The sequence below is a fragment of the Saccopteryx bilineata genome, chromosome 4 (assembly GCF_036850765.1).
Source record: "Saccopteryx bilineata isolate mSacBil1 chromosome 4, mSacBil1_pri_phased_curated, whole genome shotgun sequence".
Lineage (NCBI taxonomy): Eukaryota > Metazoa > Chordata > Mammalia > Chiroptera > Emballonuridae > Saccopteryx > Saccopteryx bilineata.
In genome coordinates, this window is record NC_089493.1 from 131,200,745 (window position 1) to 131,214,049 (window position 13,305).

The following is a 13,305-nucleotide window of genomic DNA, read 5'->3' on the forward strand; positions in this document are numbered from 1 at the left end:
AGTCATCTATGCAACCTTAGAGTCAGGTGCAGCTGGGGCTCAGAAGGCAGAACCTGAAGTCAGTCCCTACTAGGAGGGGCGGGTGCCCATCCCCGAGGATGCCTGGTATACTGATGGTTCCAGCAGGGGCCAACCTGCCAAGTGGATGGCTATAGCCTTCCATCGGCTACTGAGACTACTTGGATAGACATGGGTACAGGCCAAAGCAGCCAATGGGCAGAATTAAGAGCTGTTTGGCTAGTTGCCCATAATGATCCTTCACCTCTGGTGATCTGTATTGACAGGTGGGCTGTCTATCATGGAATGACCCTTTGGATTGCTACTTGGCACATTAACCAGTGGATGGTAATGCACCGTCCTCTATGGGGTCAGGCCATGTGGCAGGACTTATGGGAAATAGGACACCAGAAGCAGGTGACAGTATATCATGTCATGGGGCATGCCCCTCTAGCCCATCCTGGGAATGATGAGGTAGACACTTTGGCAAGGGTGCAATGGTTGGAGACTGCACCTGCAGGTGATGTGGCACAGTGGCTCCACTGGCACCTGCTCCATGCGGGACAGGAAACTATGTGGGCTACAGTTAAGGCTTGGAACTTGCCTGTGTCCTATGCAGAGGTACTTGCAGCCTGTGAGCAATGTGCAGTATGTTCCAAGGAGCACCCTCGGAGACTACTGGTGTCACCTGGACAGATCCAGAGGGATCATGTTCTACTGACACGATGGCAGATAGATGTCATTGGACACTCAACAAAGTCAGAAGGGTACCATTAGGCAGTCACTTGTGTAGATACTGCCACCGGGCTGCTTGCTGCTTACCCCGCCCATAACCCTGACCAGAGGGCAGTCATACAGGCTCTGGACCACCTGCGTGCTGCATACAGGTGACCGCTGGCCCTTGAAAGTGACAATGGTACCCGCTTCACTGGTTCAGCAGTGAGGCAATGGGCTCAAAAGCTGGGGGTGGACTGGAAGTACCATGTTACCTACCACCCCCAGGCTGCTGGTATCATTGAGTGGCATAATGAACTATTTATTTATTCATTCATTCATTTTTAGAGAGAGTGGAGAGAGAGAAGGAGGAAGGAGCAGGAAGCATCAACTCCCACATGCGCCTTGACCAGGCAAGCCCAGGGTTTTGAACCAGCGACCTCAGCGTTCCAGGTCGATGCTTTATCCACTGCGCCACCACAGGTCAGGCATAATGAACTCTTAAAGCAGGGTCTGTGACAGGAGGGGGGCACTGGCTCCCTTACTGGATGGACACGCTGCTTGTGGACAGTACTCCGGATTTTGAATAAGACCTTGATGGGAGAGCCCAGCTCCAGTGGAGGCCCTCCTACACTGGGCAGCTGTTCCCATTCAGATGCAGATACACACCAAGGACATTTTACTCAAGCCAGGCTTTGGACAGCAGGGCAATGTGCTCTTGCCTGCCCCAACAGCCCTTCTTAAAGGCCAATGGCTTCGATGGATGTGTCCCTGAACTGTACATGTCCCCCATCTGAGATGGGTGGCCTTGCTGGCACCATGGGGAAAGGGACTAGAGGTGGACCTCCAGTTGACTTCTTGGGCAACCAGTATCTGGCCACCTAAGGTAGAAGTGTATTATCCCTTGAGTGCTCAGGGGGACTGCCGTATGAAGGGCACCTTTGTAATTTCTTTATGGCCAATAATAAGTTCTCCTATTTTACTACACATAGAACCAGCAGATGCTGGTGTATTGGCCAACAAGGTTTGGTATGTTACTCAGGGGGGCTTCTGGTACCAGCTACGGTGCTGTCTGCAGACAAAACTCTGGCCTGTATTCTGCTAGAGGGAAAAGATTTGCCTCTCTTGGTGCCACTGACAGCTCTCTCATTTTGCCCATAGCTTTTGATTTGTTAATCCTATTGCTGTAGTTGGTACTGTTTCTGTTTATGCAATGTATCCCACTCCTTGCACAGTGACCATCATGGAAGAGACCTGTGGTTTAGATTGTGAAGCGAGCAAAAGGGGTGGAATGTTGGTCAAATAAGTTTGTAAATATGATATGTATGTTTGCTCACTTATAGTTTGCATTGGGTGTGGGGAACAGGCTGTAAGCAGGCATGGTCCTTATAGCCTCTAAGGCTTATTTTTTTGTTTGTTTGTTTGTTTTTTGTATTTCTCTGAAGCTGGAAACGGGGAGAGACAGTCAGACAGACTCCTGCATGTGCCCGACCGGGATCCACCCGGCAGGCCTACCAGGGGTGACGCTCTGCCCACCAGGGGGCGATGCTCTGCCCCTCTGGGGCATCGTTCTGTTACAACCAGAGCCACTCTAGCGCCTGGGGCAGAGGCCAAGGAGCCATCCCCAGCACCCGGGCCATCTTTGCTCCAGTGGAGCCTTGGCTGCGGGAGGGGAAGAGAGAGACAGAGAGGAAGGAGAGGGGGAGGGGTGGAGAAGCAGATGGGCGCTTCTCCTGTGTGCCCTGGCCGGGAATCGAACATGGGACTCCTGCACGCCAGGCCGATGCTCTACCACTGAGCCAACCGGCCAGGGCCTCTAAGGCTTAGTTTTAAGACTAAGCTTTTTCCCACACCCTAGACTGTTGCATGATGTGGTGCACTCTCATGAGAAATCCAATTATGCTTCAGATAAGTGACTTTGTATAAGAGACTTCCTTGTTTGTATATTAGATTAAAGGTTTTGGTTTCTACACTATAAAGTGGTGTAGACCCGGAGTTGCTCTCTCGGTTCCTGCTATCACCATTGCAGGGGCCTCCCTGATCCCTTACCCTTCATGGGAAAAGCTGGTTTTCTGCTTTTCCCTTGTCTTCTCTTGTGGTTTGCCTGTCTTGGTGAGACACCAATAAACAGAATGGCCTACCATCCTCTGACTCCACCATTTCTTTACTATCTGCTCGAATCCAATGGGAACCTGCATGTGAATGGCCACGATGGCGGCTCCTGGCCATACAGCTGTGATGTCAGGTTTTTTCTTGCCCATGTATAATTAAAAGTATATAACCAGCCCCTAGAATATTAATGACACACGATTTGGGACTGCTGCCCCGTATAAGATATATGCGGCCAACATATTTAATAAATTTCCTCCTTTAATAAAACTCTTCAAAAACTTATTTGGACTATGTGCCTCTATGAAAACCCGCAGAATTTTGGATTGGGTACTTGATAACACAACCACCGTTTAGCAGCCAAGCACACATCTGCAATGAGCCCTTTCTCTCCAAGTTCACCCCTCTGAGCAGCAGAGGGAGGGTATTGCTCCAAAATGCCTTGTCATTTCTGCTCATCATTTCACTTATTCAACCAGCATTTACTGATTCCAGCGCCAGGCTGAATGCAGGCATTGGGGATCTAAAGATGAGTAAGATCAGGTCCCTGACCTGAGGAGCTTGCAAACTAATAGAAGGTGTGTGTAGTGGAGAACTTAACTTTGCCCACAGAAAGGTTGGCCTTTGCCCTTGGCTCCTGGGAAGTAATCTCCAAGGAACAACCTGCCTGATAGCAGTGTCTATGTTGTTTACCTAGAGGTCTTCTCCCCCAGCAATGTGATTGGGGGGAGGGGTACTTTGGATCACATGTTATCAGGTAGGCCCAGGGAGGGGCTGGAGACTAGATCTCTGACAAGGCCCTGATAAAGCCAAAAAACCATGGGACACCAAGGCCCAGGTGAGAGTCCCAGGTCAGCAATACTTTGTATTGTCAAGCACAGTTATCAACCAGAAAAGCCATGTTGGGAACTTCCCTGGACTCTGTCCATGCACTTCTTCCCTTGACTGGCTTCAATCTGTTTCCTCTCATTGTGCTAAACTTTAACCCCGAGTGTAACAGCCTCCAGTGATTATAGCTGTGAATCCTCCTAGCGAATCACCTCCTGGTTAATCACCTTCTGGTGAGAGGTCATCAGCATACATAGGGCAGGTAAGATTTGGAAAGCAGGAAGCCAGCGGTCCTTTGATGAGAGCACTTGAAGTGGCATGAACACAAGTCAGGTTTCAGTGGGCTGAGACATAAGTGAGGAGTTACCTAGTGGGGATATAGTGAGATAAGCCTCTGCCAAATACAAGTGGACTTGTTTGACCCCAACTCTTCCATGCAGGCATCAAAATCCAGCATGGACTTCCTGAGCAAACATTAAAATGATCAAGCCCTGGCCGGTTGGCTCAGCGGTAGAGCGTCGGCCTAGCGTGCGGAGGACCCGGGTTCGATTCCCGGCCAGGGCACACAGGAGAAGCGCCCATTTGCTTCTCCACCCCTCCGCCACGCTTTCCTCTCTGTCTCTCTCTTCCCCTCCCGCAGCCAAGGCTCCATTGGAGCAAAGATGGCCCGGGCGCTGGGGATGGCTCTGTGGTCTCTACCTCAGGCGCTAGAGTGGCTCTGGTCGCAACATGGCGACGCCCAGGATGGGCAGAGCATCGCCCCCTGGTGGGCAGAGCGTCGCCCCTGGTGGGCGTGCCGGGTGGATCCCGGTCGGGCGCATGCGGGAGCCTGTCTGACTGTCTCTCCCCGTTTCCAGCTTCAGAAAAATTAAAAAAAAAAAAAAAAAAAAAAAAAAAATGATCAAGTCTGGTGGTGATGCAGTGGATAGAGCGTCAACCTGGGAGGCTGGAGTCTCCAGTTCAAAACCCCAAGGTCGCTGGCTTGAGCACGGGCTCATCGACATGATCCCAAGGCCACCGGATTGAGCCCAAGATTTCTGGTTTGAGCAAGGGGTCACTGGTTTGGCTTGAGTACTCCGCCCCCCCCCCCCAAATCAAGGCACGTATGAGGAGCAACCAATGAACAACTAAAGTGACACAACGAGTGGATGTTTCTCACTCTCCCTTCCTGTCTCTCTTTCAAACCAATTAAAAAATAAGTAAATATATATAATGGCCAAGACTATCTATTGTGCCTGGTCTTCTCTAGGTGCATGGGTAACAGTGGCATTTGAAATGAAATAGGTGATCTCAGCTAGCAGTCCCTTGCTAACTTATGCCAGGCTGGTCACCCAGTCAAGGCAAGCAGAGCAGGACTACGCTGGGCAGTGGTGTCAGGATTCTTTGGTTGCAAGCTCAGAAATCAGCCCTGGCTCCTTCAAACAAAATGGAATTTACTGGATGCTCACAGGGTCAATAGCAAGAATAATAAACACACCCTGCCCCTCCATGGGCAAAACAAAAACAAATGAATTCCTACTGACTGTGCCCTTCACCCCTCTGCTTAAGACATATATTCTTGGTGAGGAGCATGTGATTGGCCCAAATGGAGTCATGAGTCTGATGCTTGGCTAAGGAAGGGAGTTTTCCCAAACAGTCCCACCATTCCATATTGCCTGGCATAGAGGTAATTCCACAAAAAAGAAGGTGGGAGCTGTTCAGAAGGCTAGCCAGAAAACTAATATCCAATCACAGTAACCTGGAACACAACCGTCTTTGTAATGGTGTAACAGTGGATTCCGTCTGATCTTTTCCGTCTGATCTTTGCTTAACTCATCTTGGCTTGTAAAACAATAACTGGCCCACCTGGCCCCATGTTTGCCCAGGCTCCTTGAAGAAGCCGCAGGCATCCGGTGTTTGATTAGGGGCTTATCGGAAAGGCAAGGCCGCAAGCATCTGAGGCAATCAATCACCCTGAGAACTGTTACAACTCCCCTCCCTGAAATTAAGTATAAAACTTGCCTGCTGAAGTTGCTCAGGGCTCTTGGCCATCTCCTTGCCTTGGGCCCGCTCGCGAGTGTAATAAACTTTTCCTTTGTTTTACCCTGAGTCTAGAATTCTGTCGGTGCATCCTCGGTCAACATTTGGAGGTTCCACCGAGATTCAGTATCTTCATAGACCACGGGACGCCTGACGTCTGGTGAGTGAAACTGGCGGTGGCTGTCGGGACGGGACGTGAGTCCCTCCTGGCTGCGACCGACAGACGTGTCAGGGGGTCGCAGGCCACGACTCTGAGGGACGCCCTGGAGTGTGAGGGCAACCAAGGACGCTTGGAAGTCCATCTGCTCTCTCAGACAGAATCTGTAAATTTGTTGCCAGTTTCCAATCGAGCTCGTAGGTCCGGACCGTTAGATTTATTTTTAGTTTTATTTTGCCGTTCGCGGCGCAGCCGGCTTTGTCTGTTTGTTTTTGTCAGTGTCTTATTTGTTGCCTTCTTTCTGTCTTTTTATCTCTTTGAAATTAAAATGGGACAAGGAGCTTCCACCCCACTGTCCCTGACTCTGTCTCATTGGTCTGAGGTTAATGCCCGAGCTCATAATCTGTCTCTTCTTGTTAAGAAGCGCAAGTGGCAAACTTTCTGTGCCTCCGAGTGGCCCACCTTCGGAGTAGGTTGGCCAACCACTGGAACCTTCCACAAAGACACCACAAAGGCGGTTAAAGCAGTCGTCTTCAGCCCAGGACCTCATGGCCATCCGGATCAACAGCCTTATATTTGGGTTTGGGAAGACCTGACCGACGACCCTCCCCCTTGGATCCAGCCTTTCCTTCCTCCCCCTGCACCCTCCCTCCCAACAACCCTCTCCACCACTCCGGGCACTCCCAGACCTGCTCCAACTCATCCAGACATCTGCTCTATGCTTCCGCTCAAACCTTCGGAGCCAACGGCGCCTACTTCATCCCTGTATCCACCCCTTCCCTCCTCTGTTCTCCCTGAATCTCAAACTGACCTTATTCTTTTTGATTCGGGACTCCCGCCTCCCTATCCCAGGGATGTCCCTGCAGGTGCTGCTGGTTCCCAGCTTGGGGCCCCACATCAGAACGAACGGGGACCATCAGGAGAGGGTCCAGCCCAAGGTACCCGGAGCCGGAAAGCACAAACCCCAGATGACGTGGCCGTCACCCTGCCCCTTCGGCCTTTCGGACCCCCTGTCCCTGATGGTCAAGGGGGAAACATGCCAGCACTTCAGTATTGGCCCTTCTCCTCCTCAGACCTATATAATTGGAAAAACAATAATCCACCTTTTTCAGAGGACCCTGTCAAACTTACTGACCTTCTCGAGTCTCTTATGTTTTCCCATCAGCCCACTTGGGATGACTGCCAGCAGCTCTTAGGTATCCTCTTCACCTCCGAAGAAAGAGACCGAATTCTCCTTGAGGCCAGGAAATTGGTTCCGGGACCTGATGGTCGTCCTACTCAACTCTCCAACCTTATAGATGAGGCTTTTCCCCTGAGGCGGCCTAACTGGGACCCTAATACACCTGAAGGTAGGCCGCGACTCTTACTCTATCGCCAGACTCTGATGATGGGTCTCCGAGCGGCGGCGAGATGCCCCACTAATTTGGCTAAGGTAAGAGAAGTAATTCAAGGGTCAGAGGAATCCCCATCCAGATTCCTAGAGAGACTAATAGAAGCCTATAGGAGGTATACCCCTTTCGACCCTGAGTCTGAAGAACAGAGAGGGGCACTGGCTATGGCTTTTATAGGACAGTCAGCTACTGATATTCGGAGGAAACTCCAGAGGATGGATGGGTTACAGGACATGGCTCTGAGAGATTTAGTCAAGGAAGCTAATAAGGTATACTATAAAAGAGAGACAGCAGAGGAAAAGGAGCAAAGATTAGAAAAAGAACGTGAGGAACAGGAAAATAAGCGAGATAAACGGAGAAATAAAGAGTTAACAAAGATTTTGGCTACCGTAGTAGAGAAACAAGATAGAAAAGGAAAGCATAGTACCTCGGGCCCAAACCAAAAACCAAAATTAGGACCTAACCTGTGTGCTTACTGTAAAGAAGAAGGACACTGGGTCAGGGATTGCCCTAAGAAGAAGAAAAAGAAGACTGAGGAAATCCTTGCCCTAGGAGATTAGGGGCGTCAGAGTTCGGACCCCCTCCCCGAACTCAGGGTAACATTCAATGTGGAGGGGACACCAATCAACTTTGAGGTGGATACAGGAGCGGTTTACTCCGCCTTGCAGAACCCGCTGGGCCCCCTCTCAAACAAAAAATCCCTGGTTCAGGGGGCAAATGGATGCCAGCATAGGTCATGGACAACTAAAAGGACAATGGACCTGGGGAGGGGAAAAGTACAGCACTCCTTTCTGGTCATACCAGAATGCCCTGCCCCGCTGCTGGGGAGGGATTTGCTTACCAAGTTGGGGGCGAGTATTGATTTCAAGCCCCAGGGACCAGAAGTAAGATTCAGTAACCCTCTTGTCAGTCAGCCTGTTGTGACCATGTTGACTTTGTCTGCTGAAGATGAGTATAAACTGTATGAGACCCCTGCCCCCGGACCCCATTCAACAGAAGACAGGTGGCTTCAGAGCTTCCCAGAGGCCTGGGCAGAAACGGCAGGGCCAGGATTAGCAGTACAAAGGCCTCCGATGGTAGTATACCTAAAGCCCTCCGCCACCCCCGTAAGGGTCAAACAATACTACATGAGTAAAGAGGCCCGAGAAGGCATTAGGCCTCACATCCAGAGGCTACTAGGACAGGGGATCCTGAGGCCTTGTCAATCAGAATGGAACACCCACCTGCTACCAGTAAAGAAACCAGGGACAGGGGACTATAGACCAGTCCAGGATTTGAGAGAGGTTAACAGTCGAGTAATGGACATACATCCAACGGTCCCAAACCCTTACAACCTCCTCAGTACCCTCAGTCCTGACAGGAAGTGGTATACAGTACTGGACCTGAAAGATGCCTTCTTCTGCCTGCGCCTGCATGAGGACAGCCAACCCCTGTCTGCTTTTGAATGGACTTACCCTGAGAACGGACTCAGTGGACAGCTCACCTGGACGCGGCTACCCCAGGGCTTCAAGAACTCTCCCACCATCTTTGACGAAGCGCTGCACCAGGACTTGAGTGCCTACCGAGCCTCCACCCTTGAGGTAACTCTGTTGCAGTATGTTGATGATCTGTTACTTGCAGCCGCCACCAGAGAGCAGTGCAAACAGGGAACTGAAAAACTGCTTGCCGAACTGGCCAAACTGGGATACCGGGCATCCGCCAAAAAGGCCCAGATCTGCCAACCCGAAGTCACCTTCCTGGGCTACTCTCTCCGAGACGGTAAGAGATGGCTAACTGAGGCCAGGAAAAAGACTGTTACTCAAATCCCGCCTCTGAAAAATCGGAAGGGCCTCAGGGAATTCTTAGGCACAGCAGGTTTTTGCAGACTATGGATACCTGGCTTTGCCGCACTAGCCGCCCCTCTGTACCCCTTGTTAAAGGATGGAACTGAATATACCTGGGGAGATGAACAGCAAAAGGCCTTTGACCAAATCAAGAGGGCACTGTTGTCAGCCCCGGCCTTGGCACTCCCCAACATAGAGAAGCCTTTCACTCTCTATGTAGATGAGAAGGAAGGGATAGCTAAAGGAGTATTGACTCAGTCTCTGGGACCCTGGAAACGGCCAGTAGCCTATCTTTCTAAGAGGTTAGATGCAGTCACAAAAGGGTGGCTGGCGTGCCTACGGGTGATTGCCGCTGTGGCCCTCCTAGTCAAAGACACTGACAAACTGACTCTGGGCCAGAAATTGACTGTTGTCACCCCCCATGCCCTGGAAATCATAATAAGACAACCTCCAGACCGCTGGCTAACTAATGCCCGCATTACTCATTACCAAAGCCTCCTGTTAGATAAAGACAGGATCACCTTTGGCTCTCCAACTGTTTTGAACCCAGCCACCCTGCTACCCAGGGAGGAGGGGGGAACTGTCCACCATCAGTGCAGGGATATCCTAGCCGAGGAAGCTGGGATCCGGAAAGACTTGCGGGACACACCATTGCCACAATCTGACTTGATTTGGTATACTGATGGAAGCAGTTTTCTGTATGAAGGAGAACGCCAAGCTGGGGCTGCGGTTGTAGACAAGGAAAAAGTAATCTGGTCAGAGAGACTTGCCCCAGGAACCTCAGCTCAAAAGGCAGAACTAATAGCTCTAACAAAGGCCTTGGAACTAGCTAGTGGTAAACGGGCCACCGTCTACACGGACAGCAGGTACGCATTTGCTACTGCACATGTGCATGGGGCAATTTACAAAGAAAGGGGCCTGCTTACATCAGCAGGTAAAGACATTAAACACAAACAAGAAATCCTAGCCCTCTTAGATGCTATCATGCTCCCACGGGAGCTAGCCATTGTCCATTGCCCTGGGCACCAGAAAGGGCAAGACCCAGTAGCCAAAGGCAACAGGAAGGCGGATGAAGAGGCTCTAGCGGTAGCCATGAGGACTGCCTCCAACATCCTCACTATAGAAGCAGAGCCATCCCCCACCCTGACCCACTTAGAGGAACCCGAGAATGTTCGGAAGTTCCTCCAGATGGCCCACCATCTTACCCACCTTGGGACTGACAAACTGGTACAACTGCTTCAAGATGATAAAACATTGACCACCCCCGAGAAGAGGCAAATAGCAAAGGAAATAGTCAAAGCTTGTAAGGTCTGCCAAATGGTAAATGCCTACCCAACAAAAGGAACCAGTGGAACCCGTCTCCGAGGCACCAGACCAGGCCAATATTGGGAAGTAGACTTCACTGAGGTAAAACCTGCTAAGTATGGACTAAGGTATCTCTTAGTTTTTGTAGACACCTTTTCAGGATGGGTAGAAGCCTTCCCTACCAAACATGAGATGGCGGCGGTAGTAATTAAGAAAATTATGGAGCCTGACCTGTGGTGGCGCAGTGGATAAAGCGTTAACCTGGAATGCTGAGGTTGCCGGTTCAAAACCCTGGGCTTGCCTGGTCAAGGCACATATGGGAGTTGATGCTTTCTGCTCCTCCCTCCCCCCCCTCTCTCATTCTCTCTCCTCTCTAAAAATTAATAAAAGTAAAAAAAAAATTTATAAAAAAAAAAAAAAAAAGAAAATTATGGAAAAAATCTTTCCTAGATTTGGCCTTCCAAAGGTAATAGGGTCTGATAACGGACTGGCGTTTGTGGCCCAGGTAAGCCAGGGGGTAGCCAAAATATTGGGGATTGATTGGAAACTACATTGTGCTTATAGACCCCAAAGTTCAGGACAAGTAGAGAGAATGAATAGAACAATTAAAGAGACCTTAACTAAATTAGTCATAGAGACTGGCCATAGAGATTGGGTAATGCTCCTACCATATACTCTTTTCCGGGCTCGGAATACCCCTTCCGCTAAAACTAACCTAACCCCCTTTGAAATACTTTTTGGAACCCCTCCGCCTATTCGGGATTTATCCCCCTCTGACTTAAATATCCCAAATACCCCTTTGTCCATTAGGTTACAGGCCCTGACCAGAGTACAACATTGCCTATGAAAGCAGTTGTCTGACCTTTACCAGCCGGCAGGAGACGGGACCCCACATCACTACCAAGTCGGGGACTTCGTCTACGTCCGGAGACACCAACACCGGACCCTCGAACCCCGCTGGAAGGGACCCTACCAAGTCCTCCTCATCACACCCACTGCTGTAAAGGTTGATGGCATCGCTGCTTGGATCCATATTTCACACCTCAAGCCTGCTCCTGCTCCTGCTCCTGATGACCAGTGGACAGTGGAGAAAACAGATAATCCCCTCAAGCTGCGTGTCCGCCGCCGCAACAAATCCCCACCAACCAACCCGACAGACATGGCAGGTGATATCGGGGACCAGTAATATAGTATGGGAAGTGACTTCCAATGACCATCCCCCCTGGACTTGGTGGCCGTCCCTGTATCCAGACCTTTGTCAGCTCGCGGCGGGGCTAGAAACTTGGGATATCCCGACCACAGACCCGGGTAACCCTCCTCCTTGTGAGTCCGGGAAATGTGAATGTCCAACTAGTGGTATAGGGACTGTAGGCTTTGGGTGCTCTCACCCAGAATTCCGCTCGACTCTCAGGACGACTGACTTTTATGTCTGTCCCCGGGACGGTCGTGATAGGGACACAGCTTGGAGATGTGGAGGACTGGAAGTCTTCTACTGTAAGGCTTGGGGTTGTGAGACTACCGGGACGACTCACTGGAAGCCCACATCCTCCTGGGACTGGATCAGGGTTGCACGAGTAACTCAAAAAGAAGCAGGGACTAAAAACTCCCGGTGTCTAGGAAGAGGAATTCCTAGTCAAAGACCGGGAATAGGCCATAGGCGATCGGGAGTTTGGGTTGGTGAAGGACTATGTACCAATTTCACCTGTAACACACTGAATATTACCTTTACCCACTATGGAAAAAGGCAAGATAATACATGGCTAAAGGGCAGGCAGTGGGGCTTAAGAATGTATGCATCAGGATCTGATGCTGGATTAACGTTTAAAATTAAACTCCAGATAGGCACCGCTGGAGGCAGCCCATTAGGACCTAACAAAGTACTGGCTGACCAAGGGGCCCCAAGGCCTAGCAAGCCCCTTTCAGCCCCGGTGCAAGCTACTCCTTCCCCGAGAGATACAGCTAGCAGCCCAGCCAGTGCCAGTAGTACACCCCTGTCACAAACCCCGTCAGGTCCAACCACAGGGCAGCGATTATTAGATATAATAAAAGGAGGTTTTGAAGCTTTAAATAACACCCATCTCAACCTTACTGACTCCTGCTGGATATGCTTGCAGGCAGGGCCTCCCTATTACAAAGGGGTCACAGTCAATGGGAGCTACTATGAGAACAAAAGCCCTTCCCAGTGTAATTGGGGCAGGCGTCACATGCTTACCCTCCCAGAAGTGACTGCACAGGGGATATGCCTGGGGACCCCGTCTACCTCAGACGAGGCCCGATGCCTGCAGACTATTTCAATTTCCCCTAACAGTTCCTATTTGATCCCTGAGAAAGGAACTCGGTGGGCATGCAGAACGGGCCTGACTCCCTGTGTGTCCACTCAGGCCTTTAACAACTCTCAAGATTTTTGTGTAATGGTTAAAGTTTTCCCCCGCCTTATATATCATGGAAATGAGGACTTTGAAGAAGCGATTGAAGGGCGGACCAGGTATAGAAGAGAGCCTGTCACACTCACCCTAGCAGTACTGCTGGGAGCCGGGGTATTGGCAGGAGTGGGAACAGGAGCTGCTGCCCTAGTTGAAGGACCCAGACAAATGGCCTCGCTAGAGTCTGCTATTACCCAGGATTTAAGGGCCGTAGAGCAGTCAATAGAAGCTTTAGAAAAGTCACTGACTTCCCTCTCTGAGGTCGTGTTGCAAAACCAACGAGGCTTAGACTTGTTATTTTTAAGAGAGGGTGGTTTATGTGCAGCTTTAAAAGAAGAATGCTGTTTCTATGCTGACCACACTGGAATAGTTAGGGACTCCATGAATAAGCTGAAAGAAAGGCTAAAGGCTAGGGAAAAGAGACTACAAGATCAGCAGGGATGGTTTGAAGGGTGGTATGCCAAATCACCCTGGTTGACTACCCTCATCTCCACCTTAGCAGGACCCCTTATAGTGCTATTGCTAGTTATCACCATTGG

At 50.4% G+C, this 13,305-nt stretch overlaps 1 protein-coding gene across 1 annotated transcript; it reads left to right on the forward strand.

Annotated features, from left to right (window-relative positions):
- Nucleotides 1-3,639: 3,639 nt before the first annotated feature.
- Nucleotides 3,640-11,333, forward strand: LOC136335543 (uncharacterized). The gene is given in 3 exon segments (XM_066276731.1): nt 3,640-3,658; nt 6,691-10,445; nt 11,154-11,333. Coding segments are annotated over 3 exon segments (3,825 nt in total). The 3' UTR covers nt 11,205-11,333.
- The last annotated feature ends 1,972 nt before the right edge of the window (nt 11,334-13,305 follow it).